At 38.9% G+C, this 25,815-nt stretch overlaps 1 protein-coding gene across 6 annotated transcripts in view; it reads right to left on the bottom strand.

The window, feature by feature from the left end:
* Positions 1-25,815, bottom strand: part of ap2a1 (adaptor related protein complex 2 subunit alpha 1) — a 67,107-nt gene that overhangs the window by 20,791 nt on the left and 20,501 nt on the right. For all 6 annotated transcript variants that reach the window (XM_053444285.1, XM_053444281.1, XM_053444283.1 and 3 more), the window contains exons 3-13: positions 20,156-20,349; positions 19,913-20,042; positions 19,129-19,230; positions 14,919-15,178; positions 13,877-14,045; positions 10,251-10,388; positions 9,855-10,037; positions 7,643-7,740; positions 7,331-7,562; positions 6,878-7,066; positions 6,611-6,765 (exon numbers count right to left, since the gene is read on the bottom strand). In XM_053444285.1, coding sequence (XP_053300260.1) covers positions 6,611-6,765; positions 6,878-7,066; positions 7,331-7,562; positions 7,643-7,740; positions 9,855-10,037; positions 10,251-10,388; positions 13,877-14,045; positions 14,919-15,178; positions 19,129-19,230; positions 19,913-20,042; positions 20,156-20,349 — 1,850 coding nt within the window. The remainder of the gene's footprint in view (positions 1-6,610; positions 6,766-6,877; positions 7,067-7,330; positions 7,563-7,642; positions 7,741-9,854; positions 10,038-10,250; positions 10,389-13,876; positions 14,046-14,918; positions 15,179-19,128; positions 19,231-19,912; positions 20,043-20,155; positions 20,350-25,815) is intronic.

Raw genomic sequence — 25,815 nt, 5'->3', positions numbered from 1 at the left:
ACGTGTGTGCATCACCAACACAACACTGTCCTGCTTTGCTTTTTACCATGCTATGTTTCAGCCTTACAACAGATAACCGATTATTACATAATTAAACTTAAGAGAGCATCGACCCCAGCTAGGCCACATACCAGACATCCAGACACCAAATTGTACAGATGATATCAATACCCTAAATATGTCAGCGTTTTTTATTTGAGATCAATACATTAATACATTATTCAGAGCTCCAGAGTAACCTTTGCATTGGGATGCATAACTTATTTATTTAGGTCCACTAGTACATAATATACAGTTAGGTCCATAAATATTTGGACATTGACACAATTTTCCTCATTTTGGCTCTGTACACCACCACATTGGATTTGAAATTAAACAATCAAGATATGCGTTAAGTGCATACTTTCAGCTTTAATTTTAGGATATTTACATCCGAATCAGGTGAACGGTGTAGGAATTACAACACATTTTATATGTGGCCCTCCCTTTTTAAGGGACCAAAAGTAATTGGACAAACTAACATAATCATAAATGTAATTGTCACTTTTAATACTTGGTTGCAAATCCTTTGCAGTCAATGACAGCCTGAAGTCTGGAACCCATAGACATCACCAGACAATGGGTTTCGTCCCTGGTGATGCTTTGCCAGGCCTCTAATGCAACTGTCTTCAGTTCCTCCTTGTTCTTGGGGCATTTTCCCTTCAGTTTTGTCTTCAGCAAGTGAAATGCATGCTCAATTGGATTCAGGTCAGGAGATTGACTTGGGCATGGCAGAACATTCCACTTCTTTGCCTTAAAAACTCTTTGGTTGCTTTTGCAGTATGCTTCGGGTCATTGTCCATATTCAATGTGAAGCGCAGTCCAATGAGTTCTGAAGCATTTGGCTGAATATGAGCAGATAATATTTCCCGAAACACTTCAGAATTCATCCTACTGCTTTTGTCAGCAGTCACATCATCAATAAATTAGGGCTGTGAAATGATTAAAATTTTTAATCAAATTAATCACAGGTTTCTATGGATTAATCATGATTAATCACATTACCGATTTTTTCGGAATATTTTTGTGAAAACAAGATTTATGACATTTAACTTTTCTTTTGTGCTGCAACTCAGCAGTTCTTCAGCAGTTATCATTGCTTTTCCATATGGAACATTAATATAATCTTAATCCTAAACATAATTCGGGTTCCTTAGCCATTGTGTGGTTGAATAAAACTTTTTTTTAAAAATTAAACAGAAATTATTTGAGCTTCTTAGCCATAGGATGGTTGACATTTTTTATATTTTTTGTCACACAACCATTAACCACACCATGATACAATCTAATGCCTCTAAAGGCCCTCTTAGCTACTCGGTCTTTAGCCAGTTGGTGAGGCAAACTAACTTGTTCAAATTCTCTGACAGTAAAGCTGACCGCTTCTTTTGCACAATGTGTCCGGCGAGTGAGTCTGGTTTGGCGCATTCCACTTGAACGCCCCTCGCCGAACAACACATGCTTCGCGTTGCGGTGGTTAGGCGGGTATTGCTACGGTGAAACGATAACGTCTTCTCGCAGAGTGTGCATATCACCTTGGTTTTACTGAATGTTCGATCTTTGTTTTTTTGGAACACGATCTTCCCGTCCAGAAGGTCCTCAGGTTCATCAGAATTATCCATGTTGTTTGTTTGTTTGAATGGCAGCTGCCGTCTGACTGCATTAGAGCGGCGACTAGTGCAGAGGCGGCGGAATTGGAAGGTCCTTCTGCGCATGCGTTAAAAAAAAAAAACGAATTAATCCTGTAATTTAAATCATAACGCGTTAACGCGTTATTTTTCACAGCTCTACAATAAATACAAGGGAACCAGTTCCATTGGCAGCCATACATACCCACGCCATAACACTACCTCTACCATGCTTCACTGATGAGATGGTATGCTTTGGATCATTAGCAGTTACTTCCCTTCTCCATACTCTTCTCTTCCCATCATTCTGGTACAAGTTGATGTTTGTCTCATCTGTCCATAGGATGTTGTTCCAGAACTGTACAGGCTCTTTTAAATGTCGTTTGGCAAACTCTAATCTGGTCTTCCTGTTTTTGAGGCTCACCAATGGTTTACATCTTGTGGTGAACCCTCTGTATTTGCTCTGGTGAAGTCTTCTCTTGATTGTTGACTTTGACACAGAAACGCCTACCTCCTGGAGAGTGTTCTTGATCTGGCCAACTATTGTGAAGGGGTTTTTCTTCACCAGGGAAATAATTATTCTGTCATCCACCATAGATGTTTTCCGTGGTCTTCCGGGTCTTTTGGTGTTGCTGAGCTCACCAGTGCGTTCTTTCTTTTTAAGAACATACCAAACAGTTGATTTTGGCCACACCTAAAGTTTTTGCTATCTCTCTGATAGGTTTGTTTTGATTTTTCAGCCTAATGATGGCTTGCTTCACTGATAGTGACAGCTCTTTGGACTTCATAATTAGAGTTGACAGCAACAGATTCCAAACACAAATACTTCACTTGAAATGAACTCTAGACCTTTTATCTGCTCCTTGTCAATGAAATAACGAGTGAATAACACACACCTTGCCATGGAACAGCTGAGCAGCCAATTGTCCAATTACTTTTGGTCCCTTAAAAAGGGATGGCCACATATACTAAGGAAAGCCTGTCATGATAAGATATTTTGTCATCCACTAATCAGAAAATGTACTGGGTGACTCCCGACTTATGGTTGCATTATTCCGTCCAGGTGGAACAAGTGATTATTTAATTTACTTTAATAGAAGCAAGATATCAAGCCAACATTTGTTAATACTAGTGCTGTCAGTTAAACGCGTTATTAACGGCGTTATCGCAAACCCATTTTAACGGCGTTAATTTTTTTATCGCGAGATTAACGCAGAGCTGCCAACTCTCACACGTGTGTGTGTGTGTGTGTGTCCTCCCAGATAGCGCACCGGTCCGGCGGCTCCGCCCACCGCCACCGCGCACTCGCTCAGAGAGACAGTGAGATCAGAGCTCGTTCACGTGAAGTCGGTCACGCTCAGTGACTGACTGCCTCTTAACTATGGAAACAGTGAAAATACAGAGTTTCTCTGGTCTCAGCTGATCAGAGATCAGCGCCTCAGCGTGTTGATCAGAGCAGAAGCTGCAGTTGGTTTCTAGCGATCTTCAGTATCTCTGTTCGCCTCCAGTCTGACCTGCTCTCGCTTTTTGTTTTAATATTTCGCCAACTAAAATATATATTTTTAAGCTATTAGGCTGCAGATATGTTTTTATTTATTTAAAAATAGGATACTTCTTATTTCATACATTTTCCACAAATATGGGGAGGACTCAAATAGCCCTACAAAATTCTGTGTTTAATTTATTTCAAAGTAGGCCGACACTTGCCTGTGTATTTTGTTTGTTTGTTATTTTGTTGCCTGTCTGTTTGAGTAGCTGACTGAAAGCAAAGAAGTTGTAGGCTTACCTTTTATTGGTAACCTAACTGTTACGGTTCATTGTTTCTGAAATAAGAGGCCTGACTGCTATGTTCACAGCAAACTTGAAAAAAAGAAAATATTAAGCCATGGTTTAGCTGCACTATAGGCTGAGTCCTTGTTTACCTGAAATGTGCACTTTATAATTTTATTTTGTATCGCCCTGTTTGGCAATGTTGTTTTTCATTAAAATAAAACATTTCCATAAAGCAAGCCAATTCACTTTTCCATGTTCATAAGCGCATTAAAACGAAAAAAGAAATTATGCAGAAAAAAAAAATGAAGGGACATTTAGAATAGATAAAAATTTGCGATTAATCGCGATTAAATATTTTAATCGTTTGACAGCACTAGTTAATACACATGTTTGTTCATATTTTAGTGGGATAAAAAGCAGGTTTATATCAATTATTGTAAGCTGGTAAACTGGCGGCAATTGTGCCACAGGACGGCTGAATAGACGAACTCTGTGTGTGTGTGTGTGTGTGTGTCACAGGCAGGATTTAATGTTTAAATTATGCAAAGGAGATCACCTGATTTTGTTTACAGCACATCGACACCAGCGTCAGCTGTTATAACAACAAACTCTCTTGACATCTTTTGTCTGTGACTTTCTTTTAGTTTTTTTTTTTTATTTCTGTCGTGTGTTGATTCTCTGTGCATGGAGTCAATGTTAACATTAACAAATTGAAATCGATTTGATTAATATGACTTAAATCAGCCTAATGGCATTACTTTTATCCCTATATGTTGTTCAAATCTCTGTAACACAATCTTATGATCTATGGTGTAAAATGTTGCAGTAAGATCCAGCAGGACAAGTATTGAGAGTCCATTTTCAGATGCCATGAAAAAGTCTTTAGTAACTTTTAACAGTTCCGTTTCTGTGCTGTGATGGATCCTAAATCCTGACTGAAAGTCTTCCAACAAATCATTACTATCTTTCTCAGGTACATCCGCCATTTCCGAGTTACTTCCGCTGCGAGCTGACCGGCAAAGATTGTAAACTTGTAATTTCTTCATAAAAACACCCCAACAAGAAAACATAAATGATACATTAATGTGTCTAACTGCTTTACACTGCTTCTTTCTTAAATTTGCAGTCGTTTGATTGTGTTAAGCAACTACGCTGTTAAACTGGTACACTGGTAAACACACTACAACCGACATGGATCACTGTCAGCATTACAGGGCTAATTGCAGCTCCATAGCTGACCACTGATTTGCAAGACTGTGAACTGTGTCGTGCTCTGCCCACATGAATACTTGACATTCAGCGTAGAAGAAATCAACACCCATCAGTCTTTTGTGATTAGAAAGGCAGTGTCTCAATAATGAAGTTTTAAAGATGATTTTATGGTAGCCTTAAATGCACCATCCGCAATTGTTATACTATGCACCAAATTTATGGTCCATTTAAGACCCTAATTTGGTGGATTTTAATTGAAGATTTTTTTGGGGGACTTTTTAAGGAGCCACCGGAAACCTGCAATGTCTAGGGTTGTGTATACTTTTAATTTGATCAATTCCAATTCTTCTTATTGATTCCAGTTCTTATCAAATCTGATTTTCGCTTTATAATAAGGTAAAACAATAAAAAATCATTAAAATGTATATATACAGTATATATATATATATATATATATATATATATAAATAACTATAACTGTATCTAAATGACAAAACACTTCTGAAGTCTCAGGTCTGAAGGACTCTCCATTGACATTAATTGTATTGGATTCTGCTGCAATAAAGCTTAGCCTTTAACTTCAGAAGTGTTTTGTGACCTCAAACACTTCACCCAACCCTCGATTGGCATAGTGTTAGATTTAGTAAGTAGAAGTAACATCAGCAAAAGTATTTGCCTATGGATGTCTCCAGGTTGACAGGTCAAAGAAAGACAGAGCCAACAGAACCACAACAAACGTGGGCAACTAGTAAGTCCTAGTAGATTGACAGCACAAACATCACAACTATTTACGTTAACAGTTTACAAGTGGAAATAAAATTACATGACCAATTCAGGGTTCTTCCTCATTAAGGTCCAAAACCAGTTGCACACAGTCTAGTCTAGCCACTCTTGGAACATTATGTTCTCAAGGGGACCATCGATTTCACTAGCTTGTGAAAACAGGTTTTTAAATTGCCCTCTAACTGATACATGTGTAAATGACAAAAACTGCAGACAAATAAACAACTCAGCAATGAATAAAAGGACATATTATTATGCACTGGGATGTGTTCTCATATGAAAATTCAGATAGTCCTATTGACACAAACCATAAAGTATCTTCTACAAAAAAACAACGAGTTACTTCCCGACCTCTGAAATCTATCTTAAGTGTAGCTATCATTTTTATTGTAACTAGTATGACAGTATTACAAATTTAGCAGTTTAGGGCCGCAACTAACAACTATTTTGACAATGTGACAATAATCTGTCAATCATTATTTCAATTGATCGATTATTAATCTGATAAGAGAATTGCATTTGATCCTTTCCAATTATTTATTCAAAAAGCAACTTGTTTCCTTATACAATGCTCTTTGTATATGTACTATACATATTTGCAACAGCAATTCCAGTTTCAGTTATCTACAATTCAATTCTGACTAGTCATTATTCAAATTAAAGATATCTTTAATTTACCTCAGTTCAAGATACCTTGAATTAAGTTTGAATTGCACTGCAGATATCGCAAACTTGAATTGTGACTAGTCAGAATTACATTTTAGATATCTGAAACTGGAATAAAATATAGTAATAATGCAACTGAATTGTAGATATCTATAAATAGAAACCCTACACATTTTCAGTAACCAGGTTACTGCCGTTATCTCAGGTGTAATTGGTAACGTCACTCACTAACCTACTCAAGAAGATTGCATGAACAATAAATGTAAGTGATACAGTACATTAGGAATCAGTGATGTCTTGAGTCAGTCCCAAGGATCTGTCTCGGGAACGATCTGTCCATGCTTAAAGGTACAATACTTGTTAGAATAAAGCCAATCAAGTTCTGGGCCTTTCTTATCTTTCTCTCTCCTCTGAGAACTACAGAATTATCGATGAGTTTTGCTGTAACCACTAATACTGGACTGTCCCTTATAGTGAATTATACATCTGCTCATCAAAGGATGTCTTTTTACCTTAAGAAGCCGTCGTCATTCACAGCAGCAGAAGGTGCAGCAGGCCCTGTCTCAGAGAACACGTCGACCAATAAGCTGCCAGCACTGGCTGGACCAGCACTAATGGGAGCAGCAGAACGAATCCCAAGGAGGTCTGCAGATGGTGACGGGGTTGACTGAAAAATAAAGGAAATATGCACTAGGGTCACAACATTTTTTGCTCGAGCTGCCAGTACTAAAGCCATAGAAAACTAACAATTATGTTTTTTTGTGCAGCGAGACACTCACAGCATTGGAGGCAGCCATGGCAGTTGTTTCTGGACCCCGGTCACCCCCTCCATTCAACTCCCCACCCTCCCTTTTGCCGTCTTCCAGCTCTGTTACAGACACAGCACCAGGTCCCTTCTTCTTCTTCAGCTTAGCCAGGATTGATGACTCCCTTTCTGGGAAGGGAGGCATCTCCTCCAGGACAGTGGCCTGAGGAACAGAAAGGAGAACCATACTGTAGGTTTGGAAAAAAAGAGTTTTCAGCATCTGACTAAACAATAATATCACCATAAATGGACAACATATTCAGTAGAATGACTACAAGGCTCTAGATTCTGACGGAAATGGAAACATTGTAATAAAAATGTATTAACTATGAACACCAGTGCTCCCTGCAAAAGCTTTTCATTCAGTCATTACTGGGCCTGAACTGAGCTGAGTTGAGTTTAGTCTAACACAGTCATCGGTACTAACCAGGACATCAGTGCTGGCAATGGAAGAAAGCTTCAGATACTCAACAGCACGCTGCTGCAGCTCAACATCTGAGTTGCGGATCTGGCTGTCGCAGCGAAGCACTTCTTGAATCGTGGCCTTGGTCTCTGGGAAAAGGTTGATAAACTTGATGTAGGCTGAGAGGAGCAGGGCTCGAGTCGGCACGGAGCACAGATGGAACTTTGAGTGGAGAAGGTTGAACTGGACCAAAGGGCTGGATAACAGGACAGAGAAGTTACTGTTTGTCATTTCAAGCATTAACTTAGTGGCTTGCAATTCAAAAGCCCAACATACCTGGAACGTGGGTCCCCAGCAATTAGATTACCAAACTCTCCCAAAATGTAGCCCCCAACTTTCACCATGTTCTCATGGCAAGCAGGGGCCTGCAAGGCCTGGAGGAGACAATGATTATGTAATCCACATTGATGTAGCCTACATTAAAAAAAAAAAAAGAGTATAAAATGAATATATGTGAAATTAAATAGATATAAATATGTATTCAAATCTGGCAAGAACCTTCATCCCTTTCATGCAGGATTGAACTTTGGTTGGATTTTGGTGACTCGCTGCTAGCGTGGTAGGAATATCGATATCTTTCCTTTGTTTGAACTGGACAGAATGAGAAATTCATACAGAACTAAATTGGAAAAAAACTGTGATTTGCACTAAATGCTATGTTCACAATTGTCAACATTGTGTGTAAAACCTAAGGTATGGTGGTGTTTCACTTGGGTTTATTTGAAACTGTGATATTATTTTCTTTTTAGGAAGAAAGGAAATAGAGTTGACTCAGGAAAAAAAAAGTCTATTGCCCTAAAATTAAACACCAGCCTGGTCTAATATAAACTGAAAAAAGAACTAAACTAACATAGGCGAAGATACAAACTGAAAAAAGGGAAAGCGTGAGCTCCACTCATCTTTTGACACTTCTTTACTGCCTTAAAGTACATGTATACAAGTTCCTTTAAGTGTTATATTGCTTATATTATCTCCATATAGTTCTGTTGTCTGTTGTAGTCTTTATTCTTCTTTAGCTCCCTCTTCAGTTCACTCTGAATTAGTGCTGGGCGATATGACTTCATTGGATTATTAAACTTTTTTACCTTGAATTACGATAAAAAAAAAAGATTATTCTTATTCCTGATTGTACCCCTCCATGAAAATCCTGTTGTTCCTGTTCAGCAGGGCTTTAATGTCCCCGTTGATCCAGCCCTTGGAGCTGCATCTGGCTGAATTACTGGATCTCTCAGATTAAAATTGGTGTTAAATTTTACGTCAAAGCATAAAAAAGATGCCCAAAAATATAACCTAAAGGATCAAAATAATTTAAAATTAGGGCTGCACAATATTAAGAAAACATGCGATGATGTTTTTGAATATCGTCACATGGCTCCATAGACCATTCTGAGTTTTTCTGTTGGGTTACTTGCGTTGATGTTTTCTAATTGTTAGATTTTTTTGTTCCAGTTCGGTTTCTTTTATGGACAGAGGATGAACAAGATATTCGTATATGACTCCAGGGAATCATTAATTTTCAAGAAGATTGCCCAATCTTTTTTAATGAAACTATCAAATTGTGTGTCTTTAAAAAGAGTTAAAGCGCCATCTGGCAGTGCGTTTCTGTATATTAAGACCAAAATGACTCATGAACTGTTTTAATGTTTCTGCAGATTGCCATATACATTTATGATTTAAAAAGTTACTTTTTTTTGTCAGAGTACCAATCTCATGGATATTCCATGTCACATAATTCAGTGATAACATATCATTTTATTATACAAAAGTATGCATTAATGCTGGTGTGTGTGTGCGCAAGTTTGTGTGTGCGCAAGTGTGTGTGTGTGTTTGGTAGTATGTACCTGCAGAGTACATGGAACAGGGATATACAAGCACAGAGGTACAAATGTAGACAGAGGGGCACAAATTGCACAAAATGAGACAAAACATAAATAGAGAGATAGAAAAAACAAAAAACAGACAATAAACAAAGAAAGAAGAAATCAATCACTGTGTAGAGATGTCTCTTGGGTACTGGTCGAAAGTGTACAACAGGCCTGTTCAACTAGCGGTCCACAGGCCATATAGGGCCCCTTTTGAACTTTTCTATGGCCCACAAGACTGGCTGGAAATCAGGCATTACATGTGTGATTTGATAAAACAAAGGTATATCTCTGAGCAGTCTTGTTATATTTGCTCCTGTGCAAAGATAATATTTGCCTGAAGTCACTGCAAATTACCAACTCATTCACGCATTCATCTTGTGCTCCTTGTGAAAATATTTGCATTGTAATTTAACCAAATATCGAATTAAATGCAAATCTATCAGAAAAATTCAGAATAAATACACATTACTTTGAAAAAAAAAGGTAAATGTCCTATCAATAATGTGTTAAGGTAAATTACTTTCTTCTGGACAGGATCAGCCAGGAACCAGGCTACCTATCTAGTGGATATATCCAGTTCTAACATCATCTTTGTTACATTTTAAGATTTTATAAAGAAATACCTCAAACACTGTTTTGGCTGCGTAGCCCTGCACATCATCTCGGTTGATGACGATCTGAATGACGCGATACCACACCTCTTCACTCACGTAGTCACCAGCAATGCGAATGAGATTGAGAATGGTATCCACGTACCAGGAGTAATCAACAGCATACTTCTCTGCAAGTATGGCCACTTTTAGCACCTGAAAGAGTAAGGAACAGTTTAATCAAATAAAATGTTTTTTTTTTTATAAAAAAATAAATCAATAACAAATTTTGAACTATCGAGTGCACGTGTAGGTTTGAGTATGTAAATAAAAATAAATTGATGTTGATGAATGCAACTGACATTAAGAAATTGACATTTAGAGATATCTCTCAAAATATATATTTTGTAAAAAATCTCTCACACCTACCATCTCTTCTCTGATGGAGTAGTCTGCGGTCTCAAGGTAGCTGAGCATCTCGGCTACAATCTGCTTGGCGTTACTGCGATCACACATGGCATACAGCAGATCAGCTGCCCTCTGTCGAACGCTCACATCCCTCTCAGTCTACAGAGACAAACAACACAAAATGAACAAGACGAGAATGACCTACAGACAATTGGATAACATCGTGTGGAGGGTGGACTGTCCTGTACAACTGACAAATATACCACATTTTAAAGATAGAGTATGTTATTGTGAAGTCGACATATGTAAGATGACTGGTTCATACAGTGTGCTGTGCTGTGAAGAAGTATTTGCCCCCTTCCTGGTTTCTTATTTTTTGGCATATTTGTCACATTTAAATGTTTCAGATCAAACAAATTTTAATATTAGACAAAGATAACCCAAGTTAATACAAAATGCAGTTTTTAAATGATGATTTAATTTATTAATGGAAAAAAGCTATCCAAACCTACCTGGCCCTATGTGAAAAAGTATTTGCCCCCCCTTGATTAATCATGAATGAACTGTGATTAACCACATTTTTTGGAAAGCGTTCAATTTCACTAGCCACACCCAGGCCTGATTACTGCCAGACCTGTTGAATCAAGAAATCAATTAAATAAAACCTGTCTGACAAAGTGAAGTAGACTAAAAGATCTGAAAAAGCAGCACATCATGTCGCGATCTAAAGAAATTCAAAAACAGATGAGAAACAAAGAAATTTACATGATTCAGTCTGGAGAGGGTTACAAATCCATTTCTAAGGCTTTGGGACTTCAGCAAACCACGGTGAGAGCCATTATCCACAAATGGAGAAGACTTGGAAAAGTGGTGAACCTTCCCAGGAGTGGCCAGCCTACCAAAATTACTCCAAGAGCGCATCGAGACTCATCCAGGAGGTCATAAAAGACCCCAGAACAACATCTAAGGAACTGCAGGCATCAATTGCCACAGTAAAGGCCAATAAGAAAGACACTGGGCAAAAATGGCATCCATGGGAGAGTTCAAAGGCAAAAGCCACTGCTGACCAAAATAACACAAAGGCTTGTCTTATATTTGCCAAAGAACCTCTTGATGATCCCAAAGACTTTTGAGCAAATATTCTGTGGACTGACGAAAAAAAAATTGAACTTTTGGGAAAGTGTGCGTCCCGTTGCATCTGGCGTAAAACTAACACAGCATATCATACCAACAGTCAAACATTGTGGTGGTAGTGTGATGGTCTGGGGCTGCTTTGCAGCTTCAGGACCTGGACAACTTGCCAAAATTAATGGAACCATGAATTCTGCTCTCTACCAGAAAATCCTGAAGGAGAAAGTCCGGCCATCAGTTCTTGACCTCAAGCTCAAGCGCACTTGGGTTATGCAGTACAATGATCCAAAACACACCAGCAGATTCACCTCTGAATGGCTAAAAAACCCAAAAAATAAGATTTGGAGTGGCCTAGTCAAAGTCCAGACTTAAATCCAATTGAGATGCTGTAGAATGACCTCAAACAAGCCGTTCATGCTCGAAAACCATCCAATGTGGCTGAATTAAAACAATTCTGCAAAGAAGAGTGGGCCAAAATTCCTCCACAGTGATGTGAAAGACTCGTTGCCAACGCTTGATGCAGTTGTTGTAGTCCAGGCAAAGTAGCGTTTTATGACCGACCAATTGTAAAATAATTTTTTTCAGCATATATCTTTTCTATGAGGTGTCTGGAACAACATACTAAAGGTCCTAAGAAATCCTAGTTGAGGAAATATGTTTAATCTCATCAATCCGAGATGTTGGCCAATAAGGCCAGGCAACAATGCACCCCAATGGGGCTATTTTTTGTCCTTTACTCCTATCAAAATGAAACTTTACACAATGAAAGTACCCATGAAAATAAAAAAATGTTGTGTTACAAGTTTCTTTGAAAATGAATTTGAATATGCAAATTTCTATACACTAATCGAATATGCCAAAAATACAATCAAATAGGCTTAATTTTTTTCCTTTACTCCTACCACAATAAAACTTTACATGGTAAAAGTATACATGAAAAGTAACTTTTTGTATTACAAGTTTCTTTTGAAATAAATTTGAATATGCACATGAGTTCCACACTTATTGAATATGTTATAATTTGCATAGGCAGAAACACCATTCATATGTATGACAAATACATCGGTCCAATCTTCATCCAATCATCCTACTGCCAATGGCTGATGGCAATGCTGCTTTTAGACTGGCTTCTAACCTGAAAACTGCCTGGCTTGGTAGTACCTGCCAGGGGGATAAACCCCCGCCGATATAGTCTTCAGGGTCACAGAGGAAGTCTTTTGGGTCGATACATTCACTTCCCCCTTTTCTCTCCATCATTTGGTAAAAGACCCGAAGACCATGGAACTTTGCAGCTGTTGACGTTGGAGGGAAAGTTTGAGGTTCCACTGGAGATGAGTTCTGAGTTACTTTAACACAGAATCGCCTGTATCTCAGCGTATACAGTGATTCATCTTTTTCGCTCCCATAGAGTGATACTAGAGCTTTTTCACCTGCTGCAATGATGATGCCTTCTCCCACATTTTCCTGTGACTGGCTGGACACCTTAGGTTGTTTGAGAAAGCTAGTGTCATTCTTTATTCCTTCGTGGTGGGGAGGCTTGTGAGCCTCCGTGACCCTGAAGAGCCTCCGTGACCCTGTGAGCCTCCGTGACCCTGAAGACTATACCGGCGGGGGTTATAGTTTTCAGGTTAGAGGCCAGTCTAAAAGCAGCATTGCCATCACCCATTGGCAGTTGGCTGATTGGATGAAGATTGGGCCGATGTATTTGTCATATATATGAATGGTGTTTCTTCCTATGCAAATTAGGACATATTCAATAAGTGTTGAGCTCATGTGCATATTCAAATTCATTTCAAAAGAAACTTGTAATACAAAAAAAGTTACTTTTCATGTATACTTTTACCATCTTAAGTTTTATTGTGGTAGGAGTAAAGAAAAAAATTAAGCGTATTTGGGTTTATTTTGGGCATATTCGATTAGTGTATAGCTCATTTGCATATTCAAATTCATTTTCAAAGAAACTTGTAATATGACATTTTTTACTTTTCATGGGGACTTCATTGTGTAAAGTTTCATTTTGATAGGAGTAAAGGAAAAAAATAGTCCCATTGGGGTGTATTGTTGCCTGGCCTTATTGGCACACATTGATGAGATTTTTTTTTTAAATCCTCAACTAGGATTTCTTAGGACTTTTAGTATGCTGTTCTTGACACCAGATAGAAATAATCTATGCTGAAAAAAATTATTTTACAAATAATTCGATTTTTGGCTCCAAAATGAGTTACCTTGCCTGGAATAAGGATGGCACAACCAGTTATTAGGTTTAGGGGGCAATTACTTTTTCACATAGGGCCAAGTAGGTTTTGATAGCTTTTTTTCCCTTAATAAATTAAATCATCATTTAAACACTGCATTTTGTATTCACTCGGGTTATCTTTCTCTAATATTAAAATTTGATTGATGATCTGAATCTTTAAGTTTGACAAATATGCAAACAATAAAAAATCTGGACGGGGGCAAATACTTTGCTCAGACATGCTTAGTGATTGTATTTAGTTATTAGTGAAAGGCACCACCTTGAGGGCATTGATGACGGTTTCGATGTGTGTCTTGACAGCTTCATGGGAAAACTCAGAGCTGGCCAGAGTACACATGCTCTCCAGAGCCAGGTAGCGCAGGTTGGTCTCTCTGTGCTGCAGGAACTGGCCCAGTTGGTTACAGGCTCGCACCAACAGATTTGGTTCACTGTCAAACAGAGACCAAAACTTAATTAACATCTGTTCAAGTCAAACTCAGATTGGGAAAAAGCTCATCAGCAGATCACCTTATTACTTAGTAAGATTCATTAAACAAGACAAAAGAAGTATAAATAACTAGAAAATGAATTAATATGGTGTCCATGTTGGTCCATACTTAACAATATCCTACAATAAGCTTTATTAATCTAAGTGTTGAAGCCACTTCAATACCATCTAAATTAAAGGTTCAGTGTTCAGAATTTAGTGACATATGGTGGTAAAGTTGCTTGTTGCATCTGAATACCTCTAACCTTACATTCCCTTTAGAAACATGAAAGGGAACCTGTGGTAGCCTTTAGTTGTCGTAAAAACTATAAAAGGTTTTTAGTTTGTCCAGTCTTGGCTACTGTAAAAAAAACATGGCAGCCTCCATAGAAAGGACCTGCTCCTGATGTAAATAGAAAGTATTGAAATGCAAAGGGTCCATTCTAGGCTAAAGAAAATAAAATTTTGTACAATTTAGATGATTAGACACAAGTGAAAAGTTCACAAGAATTATTTTATATTCAATTTCTGACAGTAGATCCCTTTCATCTAAATTTTACACACTGGACCTTAAAAACAACGCCTCCGTGTCTATTTTCCTCTTAAATTGGAAAAATGTATTAAATCAGTCCTCCATGAAGCCAATCAGAACATTTCGTTTTTTTTTTATAATAGTAACAATAGCGACAAAATTAGCAGTAATCATACCTTTATTAATTTCAAGCTCCAGATATTACACTGCTGATTTAATGGCGGAAATACTATAACTTTGTTTAAGCAACTTTACTGTGTATATTTTGTTGAAGTGCAGAGTCATGTTGATCACAATGCTCACCTGTCATAGTGGATGATAAGTGAGATAGCTTCAAACAGGATTGCATTCTTGGCATTGGAGTGCTGGACTTTTTTGGATTTGGGTGGCTCCTGGGCCTTGTTAAGGATAGTCTCCAGGCACTCTACTAGACGACCCTTGACAGCACCATCTTCTGGTGGCGGGTAGCACTGCAGCAGTCGCAGCAACTTGCAGGAGAGCCATGGGGCTGGCACAAAGTAGTAAGTGTAATCCTGCAGGTCAGTGGAGGCTGAAGACACAATCTAGAAAACCAACAGAAACTGTCTTTATATATGCTATAATAGTTATATACTATAATTTTTTTCAGTAAACTGCTGCTAATTATATGGCCTGGATGCCAGACGAACTTAGCCCCGCCCACAACATTTGAGGTCAGGAAGTTCGGTCTGGCATCGCTCCGTTGGGGAGAAACAATGCCCGAACAGAAGCTGTTCAGACCAGTCAAATTGTCAGAGCGGGCTTTATACGACGATGAACAGATGATCAACAGTAACGTAATCAACCACGTCACCAAAGAGCGCTTGAGCCCCTGGTCTCTTTTCTCTGATGCCTCAGATGAACACGCTTCTTCAGCCTGGTCTCCTTCGCCGTCTATCCATTTTTTAAACAGGGGAATGTCGCTATCCAACGGTGTTATTAAGTTCTTACAGGACCAACAAATGCGATACGATTTGTTTGATGTGTTGTGGAGTTGTAATCCTAAACGGAGAACTTGTTTGTACGTGCATTCACCTTTACGCCGGGTTCACACCGGACGCTGAAGCGACGCGTAAGCGCAGCGCCAAGCCTTAAATAACATCTGGCTCCCATCCACTCCCATGTTAAACCTTTGTGCGGGTCACACCGGAGGCTGAAGCGCCGCGCTGCGCCAAGGCTGCCTAGCGCCGTGCAGCGATCGTTTCGGTGTCGAGTCTATTTTTTGCGCTTGACACAAGCGTATTGCGCCAGGAAACCCACTGAAAAATGATTTAAAACGATATTGATGACATATTTTATGCGATATAAATGATCAAATATGCATCCCATACTTTGAATTCCCCTTCTGTTGTCCTGGAGTTTTAATTTTAATTTTTTTTTACCAATTACATTATTAAATGGCCCCCTCTGCCCATCCACTACAGCCACACAAGCAGTCATAAAGATAAAAAGAGAGAGGGGGGGGGGGCTACGTATTCTCCACATAGGCTTGAGTGGAGATTATGTAATTTACCCTCGACACCCGACATTTAACGGAGCAAACAGCGGAGAAGTTCTCCAACATGGATGACATTAAATTAATAATTGAAGTGGAGAAGTACAGTGAGTTGTATGATCCTTGGAACATGTTGTTTAAAGACAACACCAAAAAAGATAAATGTTGGGACGCTGTTGCTTAATCTTGGAGCAGCAGGTAAGTGTATGCTTTTATACTACTGGATCAACGGGGGATATTATTAGCACTGCCCGGCGCTTCAGCATCGCTTCAGCATCCGGTGTGAACAGCCAAGAGCCGGCGCGCTAGGGATTAGCGCGGCGCGGCGCTTTGGCGTCGCCTCCGCGTCCGGTGTGAACCCGGCATTACGGTTTCTCTCAAAAATGCTGATCATGTTGTTAAGTTCTCCGTGTATCCTTAAATTCTTTTTACAACACCGGCAAAAATCGTTTTTACTGATCTTCTTCTTCTACTTCTTCCAGCGTGCATGCAGTTGACTTCTGTTGACAACAACTATGCGTCACTTAACATACTTCACATACTTGTGCTCTGATTGGTTGTAGGTCTATCCAATTGAGCGAAGAGGCATTTTTTTTCCTGGTTCGGTTGAAACACGCCCCCTAATCACAGCCCAATGGAGCGGTATCAGACTCATATTCTGACTAGAATTATGAGTATGACAACGTCAGGCTACTAATTATATACAGCAAGCCCAGAAATGACAAGTATCTATTACCATGCAAATTTCAGCTCCCAAATGTTAGTCTAGTATATAACTTAAAAGTTCCAAAATGATTAAGGCTCAGGAGATAGGCCGGGTTGTCCACTTATTACAGGTTGGTGGTTTAATCCCAATAATGTGTGTGTTAAAGAAACACTCCAAGAAAATATATGTAATGAGTGATTCTGAATTGTAACATAAAGGTGCTTTGAGAAGTCATTAGATAAAAACTATAAAAATACCCCACGGCAGTTGTTTGCCTCCATTAACCCAAGGTTTTTCTGCATAAACAATTGCGAGGCGGCCTGCTGTTCAAATACTTTAGTTATATTTATTAAGTAGTCAGCTAAGAGTGTTAAATTTGGGTCTTTTTGTAAATGTTTTCAAATCATGTCATCTATGAGTCTAATTAATTATTATATAGCGCTTTTCTAGTCCTGATGACCACTAGTTTTAGATTCACCAATTCACAGACATATTCATACAGTGCATCTATGTGCAACACTCTATGAGAAGAGGCAATTTTGAGTTCAGTATCTTGCCCAAGGACACTTTGGCATGCATTCTCGGGAGGACTGGGATCTGTGAGAGGGATCCCTCACATGTGGCTCTCTCTGAGGTTAGAATTGTCTTTTTACCCTGTTAAAAGGGTATTTTAGTAGTTTTTGTTGTTGAGGGTTAAGGGCAGAGGATGTCATACCTTGTTAAAGCCCTATGAGACAAATTGTGATTTATGAATATGGGCTATACAAATAAAATTCGATTGATTGACCTTCTGAGTAGAGGACGACTAATTTCCTTAAAGCTGATCTTAGTGACAACTGTAAATGGTAAATGGCTTTGTATTTATATAGCGCTTTTCTAGTCTTGATGACCACTCAAAGCGCTTTAAAGTACAGTTCTACATTCACCCATTCACACACACATTCATACAGTGCATCTATTCGCAGCACTTAGATATTCTATGGGGGGCCATTCGGGTTCAGCATCTAGCCCAAGGACACTTCGGCATGCATATGGGTCAGACTGGGGATCGTACTGCCGACCTTCAGGTTGGAGGACGACAACTCTACCCCTCAGCCACAGCCGCCCGTGACTGTGTGAGCATTTAACATTAAAGTAAAAAAAAAAAAAGCTTTCACACGACACAGGAGCACAACATCACTGTGGTATAAACCTATAGCTGTTTACGATCCACCAGTAAACTCGGGGAAGAAGAAGAGCTCCAATATGTTTTATCTTGTTATCTATCTTCATACCACAGTGATGCTGTGCTGCTCTTCCATGTGAAATCAGCTAAAATATTTATAGCTAATGGCCTCTGAAGGATTTTATAAAGTGTAATTATTAAATTATTATCTTAATAGAGCCTTAATTAATGTGATTAGTTACACCTGTGTTAATCTACTATTTTATGTCAAAATAGCTGCTATGAAAATGGTGTATAAATGCATGAATGAACATTTGGGGGGGGATTGGCCATATCTTCCTTGAAATAGGTCGCAAAGAAAGGGTTATCATATCGTTCAATGATTCTTTTCTAGCTCCAACTGAATTCCAATTTAAAATTTGGTGTTGGCTTGTAATTTCATCAGGATTTCCTGAAAGTTTGGTCTGTGATTTTTGGTTATATTAGGCCTGTAAATAAAGATATTTTGACAATCGATTCATCGTTCATTTATTTTTTTAATTAATCAATTCTTAATCAAATACAAAAACAACCTTTTTTTCTTTCAAGCTGTTTATTCATGAAGCAACTTCCTTGACTTCTATAGATTCTTCTATATATCTATCAATAGATTAATATATCTTTAATATACCTCAATTCAAGATCATTCAATATTGAACTGGTCAGAATTAAATTGTAGATATATGAAAGTAATAATTCAACTGAGCTGTAGATATCTTTAATGACAAAACCCACTAACCAATAACAAAACTAGATGGAATCTTACCAGTTTCAAAAATCTTACGTTGTTGATATCAATTAAAGTTAATTCTTGATAATAAAATTTTTGTAACTAATGATAAAACATTTTGAACTGCTGAATGTACCGCTCACAGCAGACCAGCTGCTCTTGGCTAAATTAATGTCTGTCATTACACAAAACCTGGACACCTCGGCATGCAGACTAGGGAAGACTAGGATGAAACCACTACCCTTCTGGATAAAGGACGACCATTCTAACTCCTGAGTCAATGTCCTCATACAGATGGTTTCCTAGCTAATTGTGTTCACAAAATCACAGAAAGACATTCTCATGCGCACACATACTCACCCTGCTGAGTCGGGAAACAGCCAGGGAAACACAAGTCTTGAACTCATCTGGATTCTTCTGGCTCAGACAAGTTATGAGAGAGATGGCGGCTGTCACCACACCCTATACCACAGAGACACAGACACATCGCAGAAGATAAATAAATTCACTGATTCATCACGGTCCAGTAGTGACCAGTCCTGCAGTTACCTTCTCGATTATCATCCAAGTGAAAATGTGTTAGCTTATCCAATAGAGACTTTGATAGATTCACCATTTAATCTAAAAGGAAAATTATGTAAGATTCACAACACATACATATACAGCACAATGCTGTATAGTGCACTTCAGGAAATTTTGGTGCCAAAGGCAAGATTTCCATCGGCAACACTGGTGCAACTTCATAAAAACTACCCCCTGTAATGTCTTACATTGGTTTTAACCATATCGATTTGATAACAGTATTACTATTCCTGTTTTATAAGAAAATATGTGTACTGTTAAACTCTCTTTGACCTCTACAACACAAGACAGTAAAACCTTTCTTAAAAAAATATCGACTTTGGTTTGTATATGATCTAAAACAATTACCTGCGCCACAAGGTTACATTTTCATCACCTTTTCTTTGTTTTAGTAGTTACTAGGATACGCACATGGATATTCAGGGATGTACCACTGCCCCAAAATCTAAACGGTTCTTTTTAAATCTCATGTATCATCATTCCACCAAGTTTTCGTTCAGTAGTTATTGCCTGCTGACAAACAAAAATTCCCTGTATCTAGGGGTGTGAACTGTGCTCTCACCATGTGTTGATCGTTGAGCAGGTGCACCACACGAGACGTCCACTCACCCATCAGCACCAAGTCAGGGGAAGTCTTGTAAAGCCGCAGAAGACACAGGGCAGCGGACTGTTTCACACTGTCCATTGTGTCACTGCATTGCATCACAGTCACATATCAGCAGTTAAGGCACAGTGACAGTAAGTGACCTGATGTAAATCTATATTTGTATCCATCATTCAACACATAAGAAAAAGTGACACTTACCCAGCAACCAGGATGCGAGGGATCTCACTTGCAAAGGCTTCAGCCATTTCACGGCTGCCAACGTTTGCGATACAGTGAAGCGCCAGGCACATAAAGGTGGGGTTGCGACTGGACAGGTCATTCTTGATGGCGTTGTTAATCAGACGGATCAGCTCACTGTTGCTGTTTACCAGCACTGAGATGAACAGGTAGCCCTGAAATAACGAAAATGATGAAAGAAGACTAACAAAGTCCTAAAATACATGCAAAAACTAAATACAATGCACATTGGTGTGTAAAACCAAATGTTCGTGATGATGATAGTGTACATTTGATTAGGTACCCTATAGCTAAACTAATTCAGCTTGATCCAAAAGGTCTGTGATACATATTGCATTCATGAATGTTTATTTAAGACCCGCCAAAAGTATTAGCCAATAGTGGCCAATGACAAATACATAAGTAAAAGCACACATGTTGTCGAATGTGTAACAGTTGACCTCCATGATGACTCGATAGTTCACAATACTTATGCAGCAGAGAATGCATCACAGCTGAGCAGGCAGTTGTGTACAATTAAAAGAGCAGGGTTTAGAATTTTTCAGGATCTCTTTGCCAAAATGGGATGTAACGCTCATATTTGTGTAACTGTAAAAAATTGTGTTGTAACAGTAGAATGAGCCATATATGTTATTTTATATTTGCATATACCGGGGATCACGCTCCGACAGACATCGACATGTTGCATCCCCATATTTCTACAGTCAGTAGCCACTTTGGGCCCCTAGCGTCTCTACTACGTTGCATTGCATTTTACCCTCCACATTTGTTTTAGTTGCTCTTTCAGACCTTGGTAATTTTCTCATGATCTTTTTCATAATGTTTCTGCACGCTATGATTGCTAAATCTATCGCTACTGCCCTCTTCTGGTCATTGCCACCATCACTTAGTCCAGTTGGGTTAGCCAGCAACTGTTCGTCAGTCTGATCCCACAGGATCTTAGCTCCGCCGTTGTCAAGCAACTTAGGTGGTATCTTCCATCTTGACTTGGATACCTCTAATCCAGAGGTCTTCAACAGGGGGTCCGCGACTCCTAGGGGGTCCGCGGAGGTACTGCAGGGGGGTCGCGAAATCCTTGATTGATTTAACAATTTTTTTAATTTTTTATAATTTTTTTCGAACCAATTTTTCCCCCACAACCAATTTTTCCCCCATTTAAATGTCTTTAAATACACATTTAAATGCATCCAACATATTGTGAGGCTGATACGACCCTCTGCCTGACAACCTCCACCCGTCCAAGATTAGATAAGTTGTGTGCTACCCATCAGGGTCCGACATCTCACTATTGTGGGCGTATGTGTGCCATCCACAGATGGCTTGAGGATTCACTATCTCTTCTACATGCATGTTTAAAATAAAACATGAATCTGTGAATTACTTTAATAGCTCTGTGTTGTATGCAAGATGTATGTTTATAAAAGGCAGTGGCATGGCCACCCTGTACCTTGCACAGGTTTAAATTAAAAACATGAATAAATGAACCCTTGTAATATTTGATAAGCTTAGTATTGATTGCACAATAACAGGGTAGCTATGTTTATACAAGGCACTAGGCCCAGTTTAATATAAAACACAATTGTATAGGGGAGAGCGGGGTAATATGGGACATCAGGTAATGTGAGAAACCCCCTGTATCTAGGCAACGGAACACATTTGTGGTCATTTGACCATTATGTTTTCAAGCCCCTCCCATTCCCCCCTTGCCATGAAGGAGAAGTTGATGCTGGTGCTGTGGAAAGTTTTTTTTTTTTTTCACAAGAAATAGTTTTTTGCATGTAAAAGTAAATTTTCTTGCTTAGAACTTAATCAACTGTGTCAAAAAAATGTAATCAAGTAGAAAAACTTATATCGGGGCGGCTGTGGCTGAGGGGTAGAGTGGTCGTCCACCAACCTGAAGGTCGGCGGTTCAATCCCCAGTCTGACCCATCTGCATGCCAAAGTGTCCTTGGGCAAGATGCTGAACCCTGAATGGCCCCCCATAGAATAACAAAGTGCTGTGAATAGATGCACTGTATGAATGTGTGTGTGAATGAGTGAATGTAAAACTGTACTGTAAAGCGCTTTGAGTGGTCATCAAGACTAGAAAAGCGCTATATAAATACAAGGCCATATCATACATGTTGGTGAACTTCCAACATATAAAACCATGTGATTGATGCTAGCTGAAGATTAGCCTGAATTGCTAAGAGGTGTTGTTTTTTTCTAAAATTGTGGCTTCGGGGTAAAGTGGGACAAATGCTGTGGGGTAAAGTGAGACACTGCTGAGGTCATGCAAGGAAAGAAGTCCTTAAGAAATGCTGGAAGGGATAAAATATTGAAAAGACAACCCTCAAAAGATTCATAAAGAAAAAAGAGAAAGAGGAAGTAAAATCAGTAGCCTGGGGTGCAGGGGTAAAGTTGGACACAAGACAGATTTTTTTAAAACAATCATATTTTCACTGCCCTTTGTCCTGAAGACATTCTGATCATTTCCGTTGCTAGAAAACATCCTGAATTAATGGGAAATGTGTAAATTTTACTGATATATCATTTTAGCTCGCCTAGAGGGAAGCAAATGTAAAAAAAATCCCACATTACCCCGCTCTCCCCTACTGTGTATATATATATATACAGTGCCTTGCATAAGTATTCACCCCCTTTGGACTTTTCTACATTTTGTCATGGTATAACCACAGATTAAAATGTATTTCATCGTGAGTTTATGTAATGGACCAACACAAAATAGTGCATCATTTGGAAGTGGGGGGAAATATTACATGGATTTCACAATTATTTACAAATAAAAATCTGAAAAGTGTTGAGTGCATATGTATTCACCCCCTTTACTGTGAAACCCCTAACAAAGATCTGGTGCGACCAATTGCATTCACAAGTCACATTTGCAAGTCACATAATTAGTAAATAGGGTCCACCTGACGGACTCAGAGCTTTTTGGAGATCATTACTGAACAAACAGCATCATGAAGACCAAGGAGCTCACCAAACAGGTCAGGGATAAAGTTGTGGAGAAATATGAAGCAGGGTTAGGTTATAAAAAAATATCCAGAGCTTTGAACATCTCTCTGAGCACCATAAAATCCATCATAAGAAAATGGAAAGAATATGGCACAACCGCAAACCTACCAAGAGGAGGCCGTCCACCCAAACTGAAGAGTCGTACAAGGAGAAAATGAATCAGAGAAGCACCCAGGAGGCCCATGGTTACTCTGGAGGAGTTGCAGAGATCCACAGCTGAGGTGGGAGAATCTGTCCACAGGACAACTATTAGTCGTCTACTCCACAAATCTGGCCTTTATGGAAGAGTGGCAAGAAGAAGGTAGGATTGTGCCACTTGTAGGATTCTATGATATCAGCCATAGCCTCTATCTGTCAGTGGTACATGCCGTGCAGGACAGTTTCTCTGTCTACCTGGGTGACTACTCCCCCACTAACATGTGTCCCTAAAAAATTCGATTTTAGGCCCCATCTTATTACTTTTTTAGAAATATGATGTCTCTTTCCACTGCTTTGCAGATTTTAAATCAAATATACTTGCCCTTGAATCTGAAAACTAAGAGTTCGCTGCAGCCCCTGTTTGACTGGCAAAATGACGTAAAATCATGGATCAACTTAAACTTCGTCAAACTAAATTAAAACAAGACTGAGGTTATTGTGTTTGGATACCTCAAACTGCTGGATGTGGGCACGCTTGGCCCTCTAGCTCCTAATATTCCCGTCTTTGTGAAGAGCCTTGGTGTTCATTTTGACAGTGTTTTTAAATTTGAAAAGCAGATTTCCTCCGTTGTCAGGTCTAGCTTCTTTCAGTTGAGACTTATAGCCCCGACTCAAAGATCTAGAGAGAGTGATCTATGCCTTCCAAACCTCTCGACTTGACTACTGCAATTCTCTATGTGGGTTTAGACCAGATGTCTACTCAACACCTGCACCTCGTCCAAAATGCTACTGCTCGTCTCCTGATAGGAAAGAAAAAGAGGGACCATATTACACTTGTTTTGCGCAACCTCCACTGGCTTCCTTAGTCACAGGATCAATGTTACCATTTTATTGTTAACTTTTAAAACTCTTATTCTCGAGTTGAATGAGACGGGATTCAATCTGTCCAAACTTAAAAACGCTTTATTTGAACTTTCATCAATAATTACCACAAGTGTTTTCAAAGCATATTCTTGTGTAAAATGATATAGCAGAACCAAACCCTGTTATGGTCTGTTTATGATAGTGAGGTGACACACCATGCCAAGTGCCAGCCCTTCAAACCATTATGTACTGCATATATTCAAATAACAGGGGTAAAGACCATTTTTGAGTCAAATACATTTATTGTCTCATGGTCTTAGTGTCTTGCATATCTAACTAGCATCAGTATCTTTTGCTTACAGTTACATATTATCTCAGACTGTGTCCAGAATTAAAGGCAGAGCCACTGAAGGAACTGGTATGAGGGGTACTTCTGCGGTCTTTACTGGTATGGCAGTCAACTATCAAACAACTTGTTTCCTGATTCAATATAATTCTGCTTACTCAACATTTCCTGTTCCTGAAAAACAGTCCATCACAGTATCAGGAAAGCAGAAGGAACTCCTTTGCTTTAACATTTATAGCATTAAGCTATATATTTTTTTTAATGGCATTCAAGAGAAAACATATAGCATTTTACTGTACTTAAAATGCATTGAAATAAGCTGTATGTGCTTCATTAAAACTTTTAAAAGTTTGATTTGTGGAGGGCGTTCTTATACTGTTCAACATTATCATTGTTCCGATGAAAATGTTATAGAGGTACCTAGGGATGGGCATAATTAATCGACGATCGATTAATTGATCATTAAGAATTTCGTCGATGAAATAATTTTTTCATCGAGAAATTCGCTAATTTCACATTTGACCACGGGGGGCAGTGTTTCAAAAAAACCGCCACAGTACTACTCAGTTACCTGCGACTGGCTGCGAGTTAATGTGTAGTTCCATTTCCAAAGTAAACATGAAGAGGTCACGGCGAAGTGTTGCATGGGACCATTTTGAGTTAAAAAATTACTTGGTTCAGCGCAAACACCGGAGCCGCGGCCAGGCTAGCCAAGTTAGCACGGAGCTATCTGTGTATCACGGCGACATCAGTCCCCTCAGAGCGGGTTTTTCGGCGGCTGGACTGACGGTCACCAGGCTGTGTTGACGTCTATGCTCATCTTTCTTAACACAAATCAGTAGGCTGGTGCTGACCCTATTTTTATGAAGCTTTCTCGACTCGGTACCTTGTTTGATAGTTTTGAGTTACATTTGGCAAAACCTGTCAGACCTAAGTATTATACATTTGTAATTGTTTAAAATTATGTTTTTTTTATATTATTATTTTATTTTGGAGGGAAAAAAAACGAGGGTCAGTTGTGTTTAGTAGCACCGGCTTCTAGCTGTCGGCTCCGCTGCTTAAGATTACGGCAGCGCATATTTTGTTCATCTTGTAATAAAGATCTCAATGAGGAAACACGGTTTTTTTTTCACTGCATTTTAATGTAGCTAATAAATAGTGAATTTTTTAACTTGAAAATATTAATGATTAATCGAAAATTCGTCATTAACTCTCCCGACGATCGACGAAGACAATTTAATCGAACGCCCATCCC

The sequence above is a fragment of the Pleuronectes platessa genome, chromosome 16, assembly GCF_947347685.1.
Source record: "Pleuronectes platessa chromosome 16, fPlePla1.1, whole genome shotgun sequence".
Lineage (NCBI taxonomy): Eukaryota > Metazoa > Chordata > Actinopteri > Pleuronectiformes > Pleuronectidae > Pleuronectes > Pleuronectes platessa.
This window is presented reverse-complemented; position numbering and strand designations above follow the sequence as displayed.